This window comes from Prionailurus bengalensis, chromosome C1 (assembly GCF_016509475.1).
Source record: "Prionailurus bengalensis isolate Pbe53 chromosome C1, Fcat_Pben_1.1_paternal_pri, whole genome shotgun sequence".
Lineage (NCBI taxonomy): Eukaryota > Metazoa > Chordata > Mammalia > Carnivora > Felidae > Prionailurus > Prionailurus bengalensis.
In genome coordinates, this window is record NC_057345.1 from 93899378 (window position 1) to 93922592 (window position 23215).

The window sequence follows — 23215 nt, forward strand, 5'->3', positions numbered from 1 at the left end:
AAGGTGCCCGGTTAGAGACTGCGAAATGGTTACCGCAATAAGGTTAGTTAACACATCCATCATCTCACACAGTTACCATTTTTTTCTGGGTGTAGAGAGACCATTTCAGATCCACTTGGCAATGTTCAGGTGCCCAATGCAGTTTTGTTAACTATGGTCTCCATGCTGTACATTAATCCCTAGAACTTTTTCATCTTAGAGCTATAGGTTTGTCCCCTGTGACCAACATCTCATTTCCCCCACCTCTCAGCCCCTAACAACCTCCAATCTGTTCTCTGATTTTGTGAGTGTGGTGGTTTCAGATACGAGTGAGATCATACGTATTTGTCTGACTTATTTCATTTTGCATAATGGCATAACATAATCCAAGTTGTTGCAAATGGCAGAATTTGCTTCTTTTTCATGGCTGAGTAATAGTCCATTGTATAAATACACCACATTTTCTTTATGTCTTCATCTGTTGATAGAGATTTAGGTTGTTTCCATTTCTTGGCTATTGTGAATAATGCTTCAGCGAGCAGGGGGTTGTAGACATCTCTTTGACACAGTTATTTCATTTCTGTCAGATATATGGGATTGCTGAATCATACAGTACCTCTATACTTAACTTTTCTTTCCTTCTTTTCATTTTTAGGGAGAGAGAGTGCGAGCAGAAGAGGCAGAGGGAGGGAATCGTAAGCAGGCTCCATGCTCAGCCCAGAGCCCAATCCTGGGTTCGATCCTATGAGCCTGAGATCATGACCTGAGCTGAAGTCAAGAGTCAGACGCTTGGGGCGCCTGGGTGGCGCAGTCGGTTGGGCGTCCGACTTCAGCCAGGTCACGATCTCGCGGTCCGTGAGTTCGAGCCCCGCGTCGGGCTCTGGGCTGATGGCTCAGAGCCTGGAGCCTGTTTCCGATTCTGTGTCTCCCTCTCTCTCTGCCCCTCCCCTGTTCATGCTCTGTCTCTCTCTGTCCCCAAAAAAATAAATAAACGTTGAAAAAAAAAAATTAAAAAAAAAAAAAAGAGTCAGACGCTCAACCGACTAAGTCACCCAGGCACCTGAGCTTTCTGGGGAACCTCCATACCGTTGCCCATAATGGTTACACCAATTTACGTTCCCACCGACAGTGCACGAGGGTTCTCTTTTCTCCACATCCTTTCCAACACTTGTTACTTTTTGCCTTTTTGATCCTACTCGTTCGGACAGCTGTGAGGTGCTATCTCATTGTGGTTTTGATTTGCTTTTCCCTGATGATGAGTGATGTGGAGCATCTTTTCACTTACCTGTTGGCCATCCGTATATTTTCTTTGGAAAAAGGTGTATTCAGGTCCTCTGCCCATTTAAAAATCAGATTATTGGGGCATTTCCCCACCTCGAATTGTATGAATTCTCTATATATTTTGGATATTATTGTCTTATCAGGTATATGATTTGCACATATTATCTCCCATTCCATAGGCTGCCTTTTCATTTTGTTGTTTCTTCTGTTGGGTAGAACTACTTGGGATCTTGGAGCCTGTGCTGACCGCCTGGAGCCTACTTCTGATTCTGTGCCTCCCTCTCTCTCTGCCCCTTCCCTCCTCATTCTCTCTCTCTCTCTCTCTCTCTCTCAAAAAATAAATAAACATTAAAAAGAATTAAAAAAAACAAGAATAACGTACCGTAGGAGTAAAATTAATATTGGGGTCCTTTATGTAAAATGCTTAGGTTCTGTTACACGCAGATAAGTAGAGGTTCCTTTTCTTCACCAAATGATTCTCATAACCTTCAAAGCTTTTCCCACACTCTTAAATCATTTTATTAGAAATTCCCTTGGATAGCCCCGAACGCATTGTATTTGTTCATATTTTAAAATGCTATCATAGGACCTAAATTCACACTTAAAATATAGACCGTTCCAGAAATCAAATCAGTTCCAAAGGCTAAGATAATTGCCCTTACCTGGGCCTGCCAGCTGGTGAAAAGTAAAAGAGCAAAAGCACATCTGCTGTTAGTAGATGTGCTTTTGCTCTAGTCTGCAAGTTTGGAATGCTTTAGAAAGGAAGAGCTTTCTAACTTTGACAAAACCTGTACAAATTGGACAAGTTAAAAAAAAAGGTTTTAGCTGATTTGCTGTTACCTAAGGAAATAGCTATAAGAGCGGGACAGCATTCAAAACACCAAGACTGGGAATCTCACAGTAATGAGAGTCAGCTGTGGCTGACCTCCCTGCTCCACAAGCAGCATTCCCCAAGACGGTGCTCCAGTGATGACATTGAAAAGAGAAGCCTCGGGACTCCCGGGTGGCCCAGTCGGTTGGGTGTCCAACTTTGGCTCAGGTCGTGATCTCACGATCCTTGAGTTCGAGCCCTGCCTTGCGCTCTGTGCTGACAGCTCAGAGTCTGGAGCCTGCTTGGGATTCTGGGTCTCCCCCTCTCTCTCTGCCCCTCCCCTGCTTGCACTCTGTCTCTCTCAAAACTAAATAAACATTAAAAAAAATTTAAACTTGATTTTATTTTTTTATCTGAGAGAGAGAGAGAGAGAGAGAGAGAGAGCCTGAGTGGGGTAGAGGAGTAGAGAGAGAGGGAAAATCTTAAGCAGGCTTCATGCTCAGCATGTCGAGGGGCTCAATCTCAAGTCTGTGAGATCATGACCTGAGCTGAAATCAAGAGTCAGACACTCAACTGACTTAGCCACCCAGGTGCCCCAAAGCTATTTTTCACCATTATAGACAAATCCCTGATTTGGAAAACTGGAAAGTGGAAAAACTCAGAAGTGGGAAAAATTGCATAAGGATAGTTTTTGTGCTCTCAGAATGACTGATGTATCACATCAGCTGACATATAAAATGTATAGATAATTTTAAACGGAGTTTAGCAAAAATGCTTCATGACATTACTCATAATAGAGATACACTGGCAACAATATTAAACCAACATCAGTGGGGTCCTTTAGAAGCGTTGCCAAGGATGTTTCAAGAACATGTCACACTGTTGACAATGTGACCCTGATGAAATGTAAAGGTGGCATATGGACGAGAACTGAAGTCTTGAGAGCCCTTCATGCCTGGAGATGGACTTTATACAATGGCCCCTTGCAATGGATTAGAAGTATGTTTTGGTTATTTTCTGTTTTCTTCTCAGAGAAGATTAAAGATTTTCCTTGCCAGGGAGCTATGGCCCTAACTGTAGCAAAAAAACATTTCTTTTTTTTTTTTTTTTTTTTTTTTTTTGATTGATTTCCTTTCCTGTCCTGGGAAATTTCCACTTGTCTTTCTAATAATGACAGACACTCATTTTACTGGTACTGTTATTAAAAACACTATAAAGTTTGCCTTTTACCCAAAAACCTTTACTATTTATTCTTGTCATCCATAGTCCTTAAGAAAAACAAAACTAATGGAATTCTAAAAACAAATTAGCAAAGCCTCCTTAAACTTCCATGGCCTAAAATATGACCACTAGCATTAATGTGTATAAGAGCAACCCCCTCTGGGACTCACAGGTTATATTCTCATAAATTAAGAAGAGGCTGGTCCATGTGTTTGAAAATCCCGCCTCCAATCTTAGATTCTATTCTATTACAGGATATCATTGAGATATGATTACATTCTGGAAGGGACTCATAACGTAACTCTAGCTTTATCATCAACAGGCCTGAGCTGCCTTTCCCAACCGCTCACTTATGATCAACAACAGATTTTGTGTTCTGGAAAAGACCCCTGAGGTAAACAGCCCTAGAGAGCTTCAACGAAAAGAATCTTATATATTCTGTTAATAACTGATCCGGCACCAAAATTTTCAAGTATTCATCCTTAGGTTAATATTTACCAGCTCAAAAGATACACAATACTTCCTCCTGACTGCTGGATGTCGATTCTATTGGAACTCTGAAACTGAGATTCTTAGGAATCTTCTAGAAAATGCTACTTCAGAAGTAGACAGCTTCCGCTCAAGACTTTGGATTGAAATTAACAATCTGATTTGATTTAGGTCAATTTAAAAACTAAGTGCATCAATCCTATTTAAAAATGGGTAACTTCATTACTTTGTTTTCATGAAAAGGAAATCAGTCCTTTACCTTCTGGCATGGAGACCGGTTACAAGGATGCATCGTCATTTGTTTCTGATAATTGCCTATTTTACAGTTGGCAAATGTATCATGCCCTTAAATGTTACTGCATGGCCACTGTCATGTCAGATATTTCAACGACTCATCCTATAATCGAGGGAGAAGGAAGGATGAGTTCTGGTTTAGTTATAACACTACACTACCTGCACACTCTTCTGATCTTGGTTAGGAAAGTCTCAGCATTGGGAGAAATCTGGATTTCATGAATTAGTGCCCCGTGGTCTGACTCTGTCATTGGCCCAAAGGTGGGGTGGGGCCTGAGAAAGAAATAAAGTGGCTCCTGATTTCTGACTTTCAGAGGTGTGCTGATACAGCAGAACTCTGTTCTCCTCTTGTTTGTTTAGTGGTAAAACTTATAGTCAACATACAAGATGACATTAGTTTCAGGTATACGACATAGTGATTGGACACATTATATACATCACAAAATGCTCACCATGGTAAGCCTAGTTACCAACTGTCACCATACAACATGATTAAAATTTTACTGACTCGGGGCGCCTGGGTGGCTCAGTCGGTTGAGCGTCCGACTTCGCTCAGGTCACGATCTCACGGTCCGTGAGTTCGAGCCCCGCATCAGGCTCTGTGCTGACAGCTCAGAGCCTGGAGCCTGCTTCAGATTCTGTGTCTCCCTCTCACTCTGGCCCTCCCCCCGTTCATGCTCTGTCTCTCTCTGTCTCAAAAATAAATAAATGTTAAAAAAAAATTAAAAAAAAAATTTTACTGACTGTATTCCCTATGCTGTACTTTTCATTCCCAGGACATACTTATTTTATAACTGGAAGTTTGTGCCTCTTCATTCTGTTCACCTCTTGGACAAGTAATCCCACAGAATAACAACCTCCCAGTTACTCTGGGACCATGATAAAATGACACAAGATCACTTTATGATTTTACTTACAAACAAAAGGTCACTGTGACAAAATACCCAACCACAGAACTCCCCCCCTCCCTGTAATTTTCTGACAGCATCCAATCTAGAGTGAGCCCCCGCTTCCTGGGATTCTCCCCCAAATCACCCAACCAGAACCTGAATCCTCTAACAGGGTGTTTCTCACACTCTCTTCGTGAGACACTCTGGTTTTCTGTGAGGTCTCCCTGGCCTGCAAGAACCAATAAACCCAGCTTGTTATTCCTCTGTGTTCCTGGTGGTCTTTGGCTGGAGGGCAGTGACAGTGTCCATCACGCTCATTTAAAATTCTTGGCCCAGGGGCGCCTGGGTGGCTCAATCGGTTGAGTGTTGGACTCACCTCAGGTCATGATCCCAGTGTCATAAGATCGAGTCCCGTGTCAGACTCCGTGCTGTGCATGGAGCCTGCTTCAGATCCTCTCTCTCTCTCTCTCTCTCTCTCCCTCTGCCCCTCTTCCCAGCTTGTGTGCTCTCTCTTTCAAATAAAAAAATAAAAATAACAACATTCTTGGCCCATATATTAAAGCAATGCTGTGTCTGACGGTGAATGTTGTTCAGGTTGTTGCTTTCTTTCATAATAAGTGTATTTCTCAGTTAAGCGTCTGACTTCGGCTCAGGTCATGATCTCACAGCTCGTGAATTTGAGCCCCACGTCGGGCTCTGCGCTGACAGCTCAGAGCCTGGAGCCTGTTTTGGATTCTGTGTCTCCCTTGCTCTCTGCCCCTCCCCCGCTTGCACTCAGTCTCTCTCTCCTTCAAAAATAAATAGACATTAAAAAAAGTTTAGAGGCGCCTGGGTGGCTCAGTCGGTTGAGTGTCTGACTTCGGCTCAGGTCATGATCTCACAGTCTGTGGGTTCGAGCCCCCACATCAGGCTCTGCAGCCTGCTTCAGATTCTGTGTCTCCTCCTCTCTCTGCCCCTTCCCTGCTCATGCTCTGTCTCTCTCTGTCTCTCAAAGATAAATAAATGTTAACAAATTTTTTTTTTAATTTAAAAATAATTGTACTTCTCAGATGTCCATGACTGTCTCTCTCCTATGTTGGTCTTTTTTTCCAAGAGGCATTTCAAGAGTCTTAAAAAAAGACAAAATTATAAAAAGTGAGTTAATCAGAGGAAAAGTGAAATAAAAAGATAAGAAATAGCATTGAGTCAGAGGCCGGATTTACACAGATTGAACATCATGAGATCCTGTGTTCTTTCCAGATGACACAATTTGGCTGTGGCATGCCTAGAACTCAAGACAAGAATGAAGTACAATGTGTTATGCAATTCTGTGCTATGAAATAAGAAAGTGAACCAGTGGCTTGGGGAAAGTCACCCTGTTCCAGGAATGATCCCTGGAAGAATGTTTCCTGCAGGATCCCACTAAACGTAGTGCATACCAACTATATTATCCAGGAGGGAAAATCCAATGACAGGTTTCAAGGCACTCTCTTTTGCAACATCCTTCTAAGGAAGTGTTTTAGGATCCACCACAATAAGGACTCTCTGATGTTCTTTCTTTGTCAAGAATCTACAGGGTCTGGGAAGAGACACAGAGTACCTTTTGTAAGAGCAATAAACAATAGCCAGAGGCTATCAATCCCTTCTGCTTGAGTGTTTTGTGGAGGTGTCAGGAGGGCTCAAGTCCCTAAAAGGGATTTTTCCCCAGGGTCTCCCCAAAAAGCAGGCAGGTGTCAAAATGCCACAGCTCTGTTCTATTAAAGCCATTCTGTGAGGGGCCCCAAATGTGTGGTCTAGGTTGAGATGGAGAATTTTATGTTATGTGTCTTTCCACAATTTTTTTTAAAGTGTGGTCTAAAGACTCACTTTCTCAAAGTCTAGTTTTTTTAAAATTGTATTTTATTAAAAAATTTTTTTAATGCTTACTTATTTTTGAGGAGGGGGGAGGGGCAGAGAGGGAGACACAGAATCTGAAGCAGCTGCAGGCTCTGAGCTGTGTCAGCACAGAGCCCCACGTGGGGCTCGAACCCATGAACCGTGAGATCATGACCTGAGCGGAAGTCGGATGTTCAACCCACTGGGACACCCAGGCGCCCCTCTCAAAGTCTGTTTTAACCCGAGGTTACAACTTAATGTGTCTAAAGGAATGAACAGATGGCAGAAATAATATATGGAATATTATTTCTTGCAGCAGAGCGTTTGACAAGTATCAAGTAGCAGGGTTTAGGTTTCCATCTTCTGACAAAATCCTGGAGTGCAGATATTCTCTTTCTGCTAAGGAGACAGCAAGTACTGTAAAACAGCTGTTCAACCTGGCCCATGAAAGAATCGTCTGGCGAGCTTTTAAAACTACAGAGGCCACTGCCTTAATTGGGGTTCTGACTTCCTTGGCTCGTGATGGGTCTTGGCCATCAGTACTTTTGAAAAAGTTCTCCAGGTGATTCTAATGTGCAGACAAGGTTGAAAATTACTACTTCTAAGTCAACAGAGCTGGGGAAAGGCTGATTTTTTTTTTTTAATTTTATTTTAGAGACAGCATGAGCAGGGGAGAGGGGCAGAGGGACAGAGAGAGAATCTCAAGCAGGCACCACACTGAGCATGAGCCCCACGATGCAGGGCTTGATCCCACAGCCCTGGGATCATGACCTGCACCAAAATCAAGAGGTGGAAGCTCAACTAACTGAGCCACTCAGGAGCCCCAGACTTTCTTTTTTTTTTTTTAAATAAAAGTTAAGCAACCCAACCACAGCCCATGCCTGAAGAGCCAGCCAGGGATTGCCTGTGTCTTTCTTACATAGTTTCCATCTTCTTGTTCTTAGTCTAACCCATGTAAACAACAGCTTTCTGTCTTTGTTATGTACATTGTAATTGGGCATAACCCTTTAAGGCTTGAAGATATGTCACTTGATCTGAAAATAGGTATTATAATCCTTATTTTCCAGGTGAAGGAAGTCTTCTTTATTCAGTGTGAAGGGATTGAGCAACTAGCTGCCTAGTACCGTCAAGGGACAGGGTAGAGGTGCCTCACTGATGGTACATGTGACACGACTGACTGTCACTACCTTGGATTGGTGTTCCTGAGACCATTGTGGCCCTGAGGTCCACTGAAGGAACATGTGCTGTTCTGCGGCTGCACTGGAATGTTGTTCTAGACCTCCCACACACTTTGCATCACAAAATATTAATGTACAACAAGTCTGCTCTGAGAAACAGACTATGACAAAAAAGCCGTATCAGGGGAAGAAAGCATACGGACTCTAGCCCATCAATTGCAAGATGCGCTAATTATTTTATGGATAAATAAGAAATCGGAATAATGCTGCCGTGTAAACTACAACGTACTGTTGATTGTAAGACATCCTGATTCTGAAATCACTCGATTTGATGACGTTAGAGTGTTAGATGATAGAATGCGGGGGGAGAGAGTCATCACAGAATCGATAAAATAAGGTATTTGTAGCCACATGTCCTCCTTTTATGCTCCATAAAGAAGGTGAGTCGTAGTTTCCCAGGGCCCACTAGCCAAAGTGGGGTTGCTGGAACTCCAAGTACCCGCCTTTTATGAGCCCTGTTCCTCTACCTCTCTGTGATGTCCAGAGGCTCCACAACCCCCCTGGGCTCCCTCCCAGCACTGCCACACCAGGTGGCTCTTTGTTGATCTTCTTATGCTCTAGACCAGCACTCTGCAATGGAAATATGCTGGCCACCTGCCTAATATTCTTGTAGCCACATTACTGGGTACAAAGAAAAAAAAAAAAAGAAAGTAACTTTAGTAATATATCTTATTTAACCCTGATATATACAAAATAGTATCATTTCCACATGTAAATCAATTTAAAAATTATTAATGAAATATTTTACAAGCTTTCCCCCCACTCTCTGTTAAGTCTTTGAAATGTGATGTCTATTTTATATCTGGAGCATATCTCCCTTTGGACCCTACATTTTCATGGGAAATAGTTGACCTGTATCTAGATTTCAAAACATTTATAGTTAAAAAAATTGATTCACATACCCAGCATGTCCCAAACATACCTAAAAGCTTTCCAATAACCAAATTGAGTATCAGTTTTAAAAATTAAACTAATTGAAATGAAATCAAATGAAGACTTGTGTTCCTCTGTTGCTGCATCTCAAGCTCTGAATTGTCATATGTGGCCGGCCGGTGGATTCCACATTGTATAGCACAACTCTTTTTACTTCTTCTTATTTTAGAGAAAGATAGAGAGAGCCTGAGTAGGGGAGAGGGGCAGAGGGAGAAAGAGAGAATCTCAAGCAGGCTCAATATGGGGCTTGATCCCACACTGGGATCATGACCTGAGCTGAAATCAAGAGTTGGAAGCTCAAGTGACTGGCCTCCCTGGGCTTTCCATGCCTTCACTGCTGGAAGTCTGATGGGCTCCACATCTTGAGTCAGGCTCTTCCCCGTCCCCAATCTCAGAGCCTAAAGAAGAATTTTTGCCTGCAGAAAGCCCGCTGCTCCTTCCAGCCCAGAACATAGCTGACCCTGGAGCCCTGGAGAGTTCTAGGAGTGCTTTGAGGCCTCAGCTGCCCACTGCCTTCAATACATTTCTCTGCACTTGTCCCATTTGGATGTTCTCTTCTGCTGTCAGGGTTATTGAGGTGAGGTGAAGGGTAGAGACCTTGTCCTAGGAATAGGTCCCTGACTTAGGAGAGGGGCTGGGGCAAATCCTGTGGTTGACTCTGCTTTGAAGAACTCAAATAGACCTCTCACCTGTTGTACTTAGCTCTGAGGCCCCTCTCCATTGCCCTGCCAGGACAGTGCCAACCTACTGTGGAGGCCTCATGGCCAAGTGGGCTCTTCACTACTGTGTGCTGTAGCAGCTGGCTTGGTCCCAGCTCTAGACATGTCTGATCCCTAGGTACAGGCTGAGCCACATCTATTGGGTCTTGTCTTTTGCCTCCTGGCTACCCAGACCCACCAACTTGCCTTGCTGCTTCTGGGAGATTTAAAGGGCCATTGCCATGGCTTTCCCCACTTCATTTTTCACTTTTTCTCCTTTTGGAAGCCAGTCATTTAAGGTTTAGGACATTGAAAGGCAACCACATATATGGAGGGATTTAGAAAGGTACCACATAGACCTTCAGTGTCTGCCTCAGAATGATCTCTGGCAAAGGGACACAATATAACAATGAAAACATATGTGCGCACACGCGTGCGCCCCCCCCCCCGCCCCCCCCCCCATACAAACATACCAGAAAACCCTGGAGAAGGGGGAAAATCTGATTTCCAGAGCTACCACATTATAAGATTCAAATGTCCAGGTCTTTTTTTTTTTTTTTTTTTGGAACACAAGGCATAAACCACAAGAAAGTATGGTCCATTCAAAGGAAAAAAAAAAATAGAAACTATTCTTGAGAAGATGAAATGGTGGACATACTATATAAAGACTTTATTTTTTATTATTAAAAAAACGTTAATGTTTATTTTTGAGAGAGAGACAGAGCACAAGTGGGGGAGAGGCAGACGCAGAATCTTCGCTCCAGGCTCTGAGCTGTCAGCACAGAGCCCAGTGTGGGGCTCAAACCCATGAACCATGAGATCATGACTTGAGCCGAAGTCGGATGCTTAACCAACTGAGCCATCTAGGCCCCCTTAGACAAAGACTTTAAATCAACAGTCTTAAAGATGCTCAAAAAGCTCAAAGAAGATCTGGACAAAGTCAAGAAAATGATGTACGAATGAAGTGGAAATATCAACAAAAACATAAAAAGGAACCAAAAACAAATTCTAAAGCTGAATAGAAAACCCAAATCAAAAATTCACTAGAGGCATTCAAAACAAGATTGAAGCAGGAAGAACAATCAGGAAACTTGAAGAAGCGACAACTGAAATGATCAAATCTGAGAAAAAGAAAGAAAAAAAAATAGAAGAAAAGTGAACAGAACCTAAGAGACCTGTAGGATACCACTGAGCAGACTGTGGGAGTCCCAGAGGGGATGACAGAGAGAAGAGGGTGTAAAGATTTTTTAAAGAAATAATGACTGAAAAACCTCCCAAAGACATGAATATAAATGTCCAAGGAGCTCACCAAACTCCAACTAGGATAAATTCAGACCCTCCCACCAAGACACTTATAATCAAACTCCCAAAAGATGATGACAAAGATAAAAATCTTAAAAGGAAGGTGAACGAAGCAACTGGTCACATACAAGAGATCCCCCAAAATATTATCAGAAGATTTATCTCAGAAACCTTTAACATCAGGAGGTAGTGGATTGATATATTCAAAGTGTTTTTTTTTAAATTTTTTTTTTTAACGTTTATTTATTTTTGAGACAGAGAGAGACAGAGCATGAACAGGGGAGGGTCAGAGAGAGGGAGACACAGAATCGGAAACAGGCTCCAGGCTCTGAGCTGTCAGCACAGAGCCCGACGCGGGGCTTGAACTCACAAACCGCGAGATCATGACCTGAGCCGAAGTCGGCCGCCCAACCGACTGAGCCACCCAGGCGCCCCCAAAGTGGTTTTTAAAAAATCGTCAACCAAGTATCCTACATCTGACAAAACTATCCTTCAAAAAATCAGGTAGAAATGAAGATATTCTCAGATTAATGAAAGGCGAGGGAGTTTGCTACCACTAGACCTCTCCGCAAGAAATGCTAAACAGAGTCCTGCAGATTGTGATGACAGGACACTAGAGTTATTTGAAACCATATGAAGAAATAAAGACTTCTGGTAAAAGTAAGTACCTGGATAATGATAAAAAGATGGTACTATTACCTTGGTTTGCAACTCTCTTTTTGTTTTCTACATAATTTAAGAAACTAGTTCATTAAAAAAAATTATTACTATATGTTCTGGGACCCATGCATAAAGATGCATAAAGATGTAATTTTGTGACATTGATAATCAAAGAGAGGGGATAGAGATGTGTAAGAGCTGAGTTTCTGAGTGTCATTCAAATTGATCTCATGTAAGTTCGAATGAGAGTGTTATATTTTAGGGTGTTGAATGCAATCCCCATGGGAACTACAAAGAAAAGTAGCTACAGAATATACACAAATAGAGATGAGAAGGGAAATAAACACTGTAATGACAAGAAATCAGCTACACACAAAAGAAGACAGTAATATAGGAGATGGGGGGGGAACTATAAGGCAAATAGAAAACAAATAGTAAAATGATAAAAGTAAGTTATACCTTATCAATAAATTATTTGAATGTAAATGAATTAAACTCTCCAATCAAAAGACACAGGTTGACAGAATGCATAAAAGAAAACCATGATCTAACTGTATGCCAGCTGTAAGAGACACACTTTGGATCAAAGACACAAATAGGTTGAAAATGAAACGATGGAGAAAGATATTTCATGCAAATAGTAACCAAAAGAGACCAAAAATGTGTATACTAATATCAAACAAAATAGACTTTAAGTCAAAAAATATTATAAGAGACAAAGAAGAGATAGTACATATATATAGACACATATAATATATACATGTACATATAATATGTATATAATATATGTATATATTCTATATATTATATATGGACATTATATATATTATATATATATTATATTATATATAAGGACATTATATATTAACAAGTATTCAATATTTTGGCCCAGGTCATGATCTCGTGGTTTGTGAGTTCGAACCCACACTGTCAGCGCAGAGCCTGCTTGGGATTCTCTCTTCCTCTCTCTCTGCCCCTCCCCCTTCAAAATAAATAATAAATAAACTTTTAAAAACATATTCAATAAAGCAAGAAGACATAAAATATAAAAATTATAAACACCGTGCACCTAATAATAACAGACATATATAGAGAGAGTACATATATGTATATATGCCAAAACTGATAGAATTGAAAAGAGAAATAGTTCTACAACAGTTGGAGACTTAAATACCACACACACAATATTGGATAGGACGACCAGATGGAAGATGAGTAAGGAAACAGAGGGCTTGAGCAACATAACATATCTAACAGACGTATTAGAACACTCAAGCTAGCAACAAAAGTATACAGATTCTTCTCAAGTGCACATGGGGCAATCTCCAGCATATGTCAGGCCACGAATTAAGTCCCAAGAATTAAAAAAAAAAAAAAAGATATAGACATCATACCAACATTCCACTTCAAACACACTGGGATGAAGTCAGAAATCAGTAACAGAAGGAAACTGGAAAATTTGAAAATTGGTGAAAATTAAGCAACATATTTGAAACCATTGATAGTTAAAGAAGGAATCACATGGGGAAATTAGAAAATCCTGAGAGATGAATGAAAATCAAAGTGCCACATACCAACACTTATGGGATGCAGCAAAAGCCGTGCTAAGGGGAAAATTATGGCTGTAAATGTTTACATAAAAACAAGGATCTCAAATCAATAGCCTGACTTCACAACTTAAGGAACTAGAAAGAGAACAAAATAAACCCAATTTAGGAGAAGAGGGGAAATAAAGATTAGAGCAGAAATAAATAGAATAAAAAACAATAGAGAAAATCAACAAAAAGGTTAACAAAACTTCTTTGAAGAGCTTAACAAAAGTGACAAACCTTAGCTGGATTGACTAAGAAAAAAAAAAGAGAAGCTGCAAAATACTAGACTCAGTAATGAAAAATGGGACAGGACTACAGATACTACAGAAGTACAATTATAGGAGAATATGATGAAAAACTGTATGCCAACAAATTGGATAACCTAGATACAGGGACACATTCCTAGAAACACCAAATGTACCAAGATTGAAACATGAATAAATAGAATTCCACATTTTATTTTGAACTTTAATCCTTCCTAAATTCTTGAAGCCTTAGCTCGTTTCTCTTCATTCGTAACACAGTAGGCGTCTAGAAAATTTATTTTCTAAATTCCACTATTGCAGCGTCTTCTGAAACATGATTGACATTTTCCTTTCTAGATTAAAAAATGGTTTTTATATCTTGAAATCTGAAGTTTATTCAGACAATATTTAAAAGACTTTAAAAAATTACCATGAAGCAAGTTATTTTTTTTATTTTTTATTTTTTTATTTTTGGGACAGAGAGAGACAGAGCATGAATGGGGGAGGGGCAGAGAGAGAGGGAGACACAGAATCGGAAACAGGCTCCAGGCTCTGAGCCATCAGCCCAGAGCCCGACGCAGGGCTCGAACTCCCGGACCGCGAGATCGTGACCTGGCTGAAGTCGGACGCTTAACTGACTGCGCCACCCAGGCGCCCCGAAGCAAGTTATTTTAAAACCACTGTTGGTATTTAATTCTAATGTGTCATTTTATATTTTTGAGGCTATATTTTATTGAATTTTTAAAATTTACTTTGAGAGCTTAGCATATTAGCAATAGAGCTGGAAGCAACTATGGAATGAAATCCAGAAGTCAGATTAGAGTCCCTTAGGCCAAATTTGACACAATTTGAATTTAAAACTGAACTTGTCAATATTTTAAAATCAGGAGAGAACACATACAAATCCAGAGGATGTGGCAATACCGGGACTGAATTTCTGCCTGGCAACAACTGGCTACACTCACTCCCTTCAGGCCACTCTCCAGCTTCCCTGCTCCCATGGCTCCCTATTGCCTTGCACCAACCCACTGCATCCATTGGCATGATCCTCTGGGCCCTGCGCACCCAGGCCAGCCCTCCTCCTCCTCCTTCTGCAGAATTGTTCTTTTTCTTCTGAAGGGGCCATGCAAGCTCTGGACTCATCTCCTGTCTCCTCAGTGTCCTTTCCTGCCAGGCAATGCCTCTTTCTCCTGTGTTCCACCTCTCTCTCTCTTACTGTCTCTCAGTTTACACAGGGAACGTGTCCCATAGCTCAAGACATCTTTCCCTTCCCAGTTGCCCAGGACTTCCAGTTTTACAGCCAGGATTGTCTCATTCACAGGGTCTACTATTTGACAGCATCTCGGTGGTTGTTTGCCAATAAAGGAATGGCCAGATGGATGAATGCCAATGGAACAGTGTCTGTTCTACCCATTTTACATGTTATTATTCTGTTTCTTGTTAACTTCCATGTGTAACTTTCTCGGTGGAATCTAGTAATGTTCAGCTGTTCCAGGCTGAAGATGTATAAAACTCAAAATGACAACTCCTTAATGTATTCTGAAAACACAACTATTAAGAGAGCCAGCTTATGTGTGTTTGGCCCTTGACCACCATCGCCTCCCTGTGGGCAAACTTACCTGGAATTCACCTTGACCCAAAGGCTGCATCCTGAGCTTGGACCCAGACCTGGAGGACTTGCTGCTGGCAAGGGGGTGAATGGATGGGGAGCACGTGCAACAGAGGCTGAGCTCTTCCTGCCTCGGGCGACACTCTCTCCCAGCTCCTCAAGTTAGTGGAGATGGGCAGGCCTCTGACTTCGGTAATTTAATAGGAATTCGGTGTTGCCTCTGTGTCCTCCTCATTCCCCGCTCCACACTCGATCTTGGTACTTTGAAATCCTTACTGAATACTGGGGTCACACTGTGGACATTTAACAAAGTGTTCATTTTAAGCTTATTTTTCTGTAGTGCACCAACCTGTGCTTTCACTTGTAACCCATTTGTGTTATAAGGTTCCTTTCTTCTGTTGTCACTTCTCCATGAAACCTTGTTTATACAAAGGAGAGTGAGCCTCAGGCCAAGCTCTGTCCTACTCGCCTAGTTCTGAAAGAGTCCTCTGCCTTCAAAGAGCAATGTCAGCAGCTAGGATATTGTTACTGTGGAGGTTGTGCCACATGTCACAGATCACAGAAGGACTTCAAGGCCACCTGGGCCGCCGTGACATACGAAAAGCACACATGGGTCACAGCTAGGGCCGGGGCTGGAATGCATGGACCTAGGCAGCCCCGGGTGTGCAGGGCCAGCCTGAGTGTGGTCCTGTGGGGCGTCCTCCACCCTCCTGCTGACCACCCCCTCTGGCTGCCCTCTGAGGCAAGACAGGTGCCTTCCCTTCCCCCTTTACTCACATTCTGTGACCAGCACAATCCCTGTCACTGTGCTGTCCACGTGAGGGACATCTAGCTGGCTGGCAGGACATCTCTGGGGCTGCACCTCATAACCCTGCCCTTTGCCGGGACTGGTTCTGGATTCAGATTCACAACTTCAGACATAAGGGTAATTGATTCATTTCCACTTGAGCCTGAGTCCCAGCCATGTGACTGAAGGGATGGGCCCTTGGGAAACACTGAGACCACATTTCCTATTCTTTGCCCCTTGTCCTGGGTGGTAGTTCCATCACTGATAGTCTGTCCTCCAAGACATGTCCAGGGAGAAGTTTTCAGACAGGCCCGAATCCTGGGCCTCCTGGGCCTCCCCGGACAGGTGCTGCTGTAGCAAACTCCAGATGAGGGATACCGCTCTTTGGCCTTAACTAGACAGGGGATCCCAGAGCAGCCGAGGGCCGAAGCCAAGCGATGCCTACCGGGAAAGAGTGAGAGGAGTGAGCTCTGCGATCCGGACTAGTCTCCGGGTGCCCTGCCAGCTCCCAGAACTAGAGACAGAGCTCTGGATGGGGCCGGGAGCCGCGGGGCTGTGGGGAACCAGGGCGCCCTAGGCCGGTGGCCTTCAGCCTCCGACGAGGCTACTGCACCCCGGCGACTGGAGGACGACGCACTAGGTCCTCCTGCAGCTGGTCTGGCCTCCGGTCGCTGTCGCCTCCTTTGGGGGGGAAGGGGCGGAGCACAGGCCTGGCCTAGGGGCGCAGTCAGGCCCCGCCCCGGCCCCGCATGCACGCCGGTCAACTTCTAGCTCAGTTCGGCTTGGGCCTTATCCTAAGACCACGAAACGCTGACAGCCACCGTGATCTTAGGTTACTGGGACATCCGTGGGGTGAGCGAGGGGGCACCGGGCTGGGGGTGGGGAGAGGAGGGGCACGAGGGCAGCAAATGGGACCAGCTTCCAATACTCCCAGAAGGTTCCAACTCCTGGCCGGCCACAGTTCAGCCATTACCCGTCCTTCTCAAGTGGGCATGTGTCTGAGTCCGTGTGTGCGTGTGTGTGTGTGTGTGTGTGTGTGTGTCGCGCGGTTGGCGGCTCTGGGAGCTGAATGAGATTACCTGCAGCAGAGAAAAGCAGGATGTCAGGACTTCTCTGATGTCTTCTTCGGGTTTCCCTCCCAGCGGGCTCACGCCATCCGCCTGCTCCTGGCCTACACAGACTCACACTATGAGGGAAAGAAGTACACAATGGGGGATGGTAATGGCATCCTGTCGAGTTCTGACTTGTGCCCGGCTCCTCCTGACTAGTGACCAAGCCCCCCATGCCCTGGCCATGTGCTGCTCACCTGCCACTCGCCCCAGCTGGAGCAGGGCCTCCCCTTCCCTAATTCCTCTGAGCCGTGCAGCAGCTTGGCCTTCCAAGGCAGGACAGAAGAGGAGGGTGCTGGAGCCCCTGAATCAGTAATTGGGTGGATTCCCCTTAGGACTTACCTAAGTGTTTTGTAAGATACTGCTGCGTGTTCCAGAGTCTTATAAGCGTTCTTTGTCCCCAAACATGGAATGTGAGACTTAGTGGTCCAGATTCCAGATCCACCTGTTTGGGGGGCTTTGCCACTGACTCCTCATCCCCACCCCCACCCCCCAGTCACCAAAGGAGGTGGGGTCTGGGGAGTCTGTTTCACTCCCTGTTCTCCACCACAGCTCCGGACTATGACAGAAGCCAGTGGCTGGATGAAAAATTCAAGCTGGGCCTGGACTTTCCCAATGTAGGTACAAGGGTGAGAGTGATGTGGGGACAAGTGAGGAGGTGGGGGTCTCTGCCATCTGCTTTCCCAGCTCAGAGGTTTCAGGATTTGCTGCCTTCTTCTCAGGCTCTCAGCTTCCTGGTTCTCCGCCATGCTCTAGGTACCAGCCCGGTCAATCATTTGCAATATGCTGATTTAGTGCCTACCATGAGCCAGGCACCGAGAGTGCCCTTGTTCAAGGGAGGGGGTGCAGGGGGCCCGTGGCCAACCACCTGCCCCTATTGCCCTTGCAGCTGCCCTACTTAATTGATGGGGCTCACAATATCATCCTTTGCTACATTGTCCGCAAACACAACCTGTGCGAGTGGGGCTGGGGACGGGATGCGGGGAAGAGGTGGCCATGCCCCTGGGCTTGCCTGGGGTGAAATGGTGACAGTGAGTCTCCTTTGTGTAGATTGAAGGTGGGGAGACAGAAGAGGAGATGATTCATGTGGATATTTTGGAGAACCAAGCTACGGACGCCTCTAATCAGCTCACCAGGGTCTGCTACAGCCCTGACTTTGTGAGTCCCTTCCCTGGACCAGGCTGGGCTGGGCCGGATTTTGACAGGACTTTTGCGATCCCTCTACTTGACGTTTGAGCCCCGTGGAGCTTCTGATCCCCAAGCCATTCCCTATACTGTCATCAAAGTGGCCTTCTTAACTCAGTGCATTAGATGAAAACTCTGACTCAGTTCTTGCTAACCTTAAGACAGAGCCAGTCCCCAAGTTGGAAATTTAGTTCCTAGACAGTGTGTTTGCCTTGTTAGCTCACACTGTCTCCTGACACCCCCAAGTCTGAGCATCTTTGTGCAGCAGGCAGCTCAGGGGCAGCCACAGGGCTTTGTACCTCTCTCTTCTTTCTCTCAATCTCACAAATTCTACATCTTTCCAGAAACTGCTCAAGTGCTGCTCCTATCTATCACCCACAAGGTAGACTATAGAATATCTTTCCACTAGGCCGTTTCACTTGTGTCTTCTTTGCTTCTGCCTGATGCCTGAGTCCAGAGCTCTGCCAGGCTCTCACAGCACTCCTGGGTCGGACCGGGGGGCGGGGTGGGGGAGGGGTACAGTGGCGTTTGAAGATGAGTGGTGACAAATTCAGGGACAGTGAGGTGTTGTTCTCTACCTTCCCTCTGCCTCTCCCAGATGGGAGGTGGTGCCCAGTAGGAGTCTGCTGAACACAGATTGGAGAATTCATAGGCTGGACAATGGCCCAGCTCCAGTGGGGGCACTGGGGGTCATGCACAACCCAGGGGAGCCCTGCATCTCTGCCCAGAGAGTCTGTGCCTGAGAGTGGTGATGGCTCCTCTGTGCCTCAGGAGAGACTGAAGCCTGTGTATCTGGAGTCCATCCCAGGCGAGATGAAGCTGTACTCACAGTTTCTGGGGAAGAGGCCTTGGTTTGCAGGGGAGAAGGTAAGGGGAATGCTTTGGGGGATGGGGGTTGTCATTTCTCCCAGCTTCAGAGTTAGGTGCTCATTTGTTCTTTGCCCGTCTTAGATCACCTGTTTGGATTGCCTGGCTTATGACATCCTTGACCTGCACTGCATATTTGAGCCCAAGTCTCTGGACGCATTCCCCAACCTGAAAGAGTTCGTAGCCCGCTTTGAGGTGATTCTCCTATCCTCCCTACTAGTTATTTGTCGTTTGTCTTCTGTCTTTTCTCTGATCCTTTCCTAGTCTTAAACTAAAAGAAAGAATGGCTAGATGTGTGCAGGATTTGCTTTATGCTGGACTGTGCTCACATCTTACCTATATCGTGGGAAATTTAATCTTTACGACACTCCTGCATGGTGGCAGCGCTGTCACCTCCACGTTACAGATTAGAGCAACGAGGCAGAAAGGAGAAGTCATTTTGCTGAAGGTCACAGAGGCAGTGCAGGCTGTCCTGGGCTCCCAGGCAGTGGCTGGTTGCTATGGGCTGCAGTGAGTGTCTCTCCCTTTCCTGCACCAGAAGGTATGCTTCTGGACCTTTACTTGTCCGGGTCACACGCTCGGGACCACGTGAATGCAGCCGATGTTCAGGAGTGTGCGTGTCGCTGGCGTTAGTGGAGTGGAGACGGGGGAGGGCTGATACTGCATGAGAAGGACACAGACAACATTTACTCTGCGCCTCCGGGCAGCTTCGCAGCAACCTGATCCCCGCGTGGGGCTGCGCTGAGACCCCAGGTGTGTAGCTGGTACTGGGACGTGAGGACATAAGCGGGGGCCCCTGCGGAAGGAGCTCATCTTGAGTCTTCTGTGGCGGGGCACTCTTCTTCCCTTACCTCCGTGTGTCCCTTTCCTTCCTCATTCCAATTACCGAAGATTCTGTGTCAGAGATGGGAGGGTCCATTCATTGTAAGTCCTCTTTGCTGACCTGATCTTGTGCTGTGTGCGAGGCACTGTGTCAGGCACAGTGGGGAAGCAAGGGTCCCGTAGCCAGCGTCCTGGGACTCAGTGCAGGCAGAGGACCACAGGAGCACCCAGCCGTGTGGTGTGGGTGCTACCAAGTGGAGGCTGGGGGTGCACAGCCTGGGCCTCATCTGACGTCACCGGTCACCCTTCGTCACTCGCTGGAGGGCACAGAGTCTGCTTTATGAGAGATGTGGGGATTTGGGGCACTCGTCCAGCAGGATTTTCAGCCCGCAGTCTGTTTCCCTTTCCCAGTCCCCATCGAGAGATCTGCTTTCTCGGCTGGTTTGTATCAGCCCTGGTTCTGGGCCCGGGTGACTGGGCTTGGGGATTATGCCAGAGCTCCTGGGACCGGCTGGCAGGAAGGACAAAGACAGCTGTGGGCTGCCGTGTGTGGCCTGCTCGGTACAGGCAGTCCCAGGATGTTTGAGTCCTTTAGAACTCACTGGGCCCTCCATGTCTTGGGAAGATGGTGCTCAGACATCCTTGAGTGCCATCTGCCCAAAGGCTGCAGCAGGAACTGAGAGGAGGTAGTTGGTTCCCGTGACATTGGGCTCAGGTACCAGGCCAAGCAGTTGGACTTTTTCCTTTCAGAGAGGGTAATCAGGGTCTGGCCTGGCCTGACTGTCACGCTCCCTAGCCTCTCCCTTTCGTGCAGGTTTTGCTGAGTCACTGGGTGAGGTCTGGCCTCTGGTGCCAGCTGCCCGGGCTCATTCTGATCCCCCCTTTGTACTGGGGTTCCCTGTGTGGCAAACCCTGGGAAGCCGGGAGCCTCCCTTGGCAAAAGGAGGGTGTTTGTAAGACAGAGAGGGACAGGGCCTCCTGAGAGGGTTGGGTGGGGAGGAGGGGGACGGCAGAAAGAGCACAGACCCGGAAAGAGAGCAGCTGCACTCGAGCCCTTCCCCCCTACTCGCCCTGGGAGCCTGAGGAGGCCCTGGAGCCCTTTGTGTGTCCGTCAGCTTGCCTTCTGATGAACGGAGAGAGTAGGACCTCTTGTGTGGGTGGTTGGGGGAGGTTCTACACCTGTGTCGTCGTCTCCGGTGGAAGTACAGCCCCCAGCACAGGGTAGAGTCTCCAGATGTGCTCTTATTTGTCACAGTGGTCACAGATAGCTGGAAGATGTAAGTTAGGCCAGTTGTGGATGACAGGAAGACTGTTTTATGTCTTGACACTGGACCTCACGAGGACTGGTGCCATACTTGATGTGCCTCGGTAGGACTGCTTGAGCCCCAGCGGGGCAGCAGATCCTGATGGTGGACCTTCTTTTTCCACCCGCAGGGCCTGAAGAAGATCTCTGCCTACATGAAGTCCAGCCGCTTCCTCCCAGGCCCTCTGTTTCTAAAGATCGCCTTTTGGGGCAACAAGTAGGCCTACACGGGAGGCGATGGGAGGGAAGAGCCAGAGCTGTGGCTGCCCTGTCTCCCCGAACAGCTTTCTTGCTTCCTTGTCCTTTGTTACATTCCTCTGTCCCCATGAAATACCTTATTGGCGCCCCCCTTTTCCCGCTCCCTGTTCCGTTTTCATCCAGGCCCTTTGACACCGGCTCTCCACTTTGGCACAGTCCCTTCCCCACCAATGTCAGCCCCTGTGTTAGAGCCAGCCAGACCTTTCTTCCCTCGGTGGTTGCTCTACTTTCAGGAGCCTGACTGGCTCCTGGTCTGTAGTGCTCAGCCCTGAGCTCCCCGGCACTGCCCTGAAGCCCAATATGGCCTGATGTGTACTCCTGGTTCCCCCAGGGTGTCCCTGCCCAGCCCAGCCTGATCCCCAGTAAAGCCTTACTCACCCCTGACGCATCTTGTCTTCTTCACTCCTGGCCGTTTGATTCAGGCCCCACTGTGTTTTGTGATATGCGAGTCCCATTTCTGCATTGGGCCGGTTTGGTTAATGGGGATGTGTGTGTGGTGCCCAGAAAGGGGGCATGTAGGGTCCTAAGGATTCTGGTTCATTTGTATCTCTACTTCATATACTTCTGTGCCTCTGCGTGGGGTCTCTACAAAAAGAGAGAGGCTCTTCTGTGTCTGGGTTCCTATTTCATTCAGCATTCATGGAATGCCTCTTGGGAGCTTGTAGTAAGTACTCTGTGTTGTGGTTCAGGGGCTCTTGGGGGTTGGGCAGTCCACTGATAGTCTGGGATCCTGGCTGACTACATTCTGTCACCCTTTCCTAGGTGTTTTCCATGCTTTAGATACCCTTCCTCTGTGTTTTTAACAACTGTGAAAGGTGAAGTGAAATGTAATCACTTATGTTAAGGGGTTTGGGGGCACCTGGGTGGCTCAGTAGGTTAAGTGTCCGACTTTGACTCAGGTCATGATCTCGCGGTTCCTGAGTTTGAGCCCTGCATCGGGCCCTGTGCTGACAGCTCAGAGCCTGGAGCCTGCTTCAGATTCTGTGTCTCCCCCTCTCTCTGCCCCTCCCATGCTCATGCTCCTGCTCTCTCTCTCTCTCTCTCAATAATAAATACACATTGATCTCGCGGTCCGTGAGTTCGAGCCCCGCGTCGGGCTCTGGGCTGATGGCTCAGAGCCTGGAGCCTGTTTCCGATTCTGTGTCTCCCTCTCTCTGCCCCTCCCCCATTCATGCTCTGTCTCTCTCTGTCCCAAAAATAAATAAACGTTGAAAAAAAAATTTAATAATAAATACACATTAAAAAAAATTTTTTTAAAGGAGGGGTGTTTAAAATGCAGTGAGGAGGCTATTAAGGAGATAGACCTTATGCACATCCTCATTAATGAAACCATAAACTTTGAATTGGGCCAAATTGCAAAGATTCCAGACTCTGCCCAAATGCCTGCAACTTTCTTCAGTTAGAGATTTTGCTCAGTAATAGACTTAGCAACCAACTATATTCAGCCAACGTTAGTTTTCTGCCACCAACACCAATCACAATTCTTTGTAAACACATATAAATGTCTTTTAAAACCTTTGACTTTTGTTCCGTAAGGGAACTTGGGTTGCTGCCCAAGTCTGTGCTCCCTGAATTACAGTTCTGAGACCCTGAATACATGCTTTTGTTTTATTTCATCTTTGCCTCTTGGTCCACATGACATCTCTCAATAGAACAAGAAAGGATACGAATAAAAAGGAAAGAAGTAACAGAAATTAGGAGTGACACTAAGTTAAAAGATCAGTAGAGAGAATAAAAATAGTAAATCTGAGTAAAATAGATGTAGCTCTAGAACAGGAATTGGCAAAT

The 23215-nt window shown here is 45.7% G+C and overlaps 1 protein-coding gene across 1 annotated transcript in view; it reads left to right on the forward strand.

Moving 5' to 3' along the window:
- LOC122479440 (glutathione S-transferase Mu 4-like) overlaps positions 1 to 21811 on the forward strand; it is a 33895-nt gene extending 12084 nt beyond the window's left edge. The window contains exons 4-10 of the mRNA XM_043573348.1: positions 16958 to 17101; positions 17545 to 17609; positions 17882 to 17948; positions 18050 to 18150; positions 18949 to 19044; positions 19129 to 19239; positions 21301 to 21811. Of these exons, the coding sequence (XP_043429283.1) occupies positions 16958 to 17101; positions 17545 to 17609; positions 17882 to 17948; positions 18050 to 18150; positions 18949 to 19044; positions 19129 to 19239; positions 21301 to 21390 (674 nt within the window). The 3' untranslated portion in view covers positions 21391 to 21811. The remainder of the gene's footprint in view (positions 1 to 16957; positions 17102 to 17544; positions 17610 to 17881; positions 17949 to 18049; positions 18151 to 18948; positions 19045 to 19128; positions 19240 to 21300) is intronic.
- The last annotated feature ends 1404 nt before the right edge of the window (positions 21812 to 23215 follow it).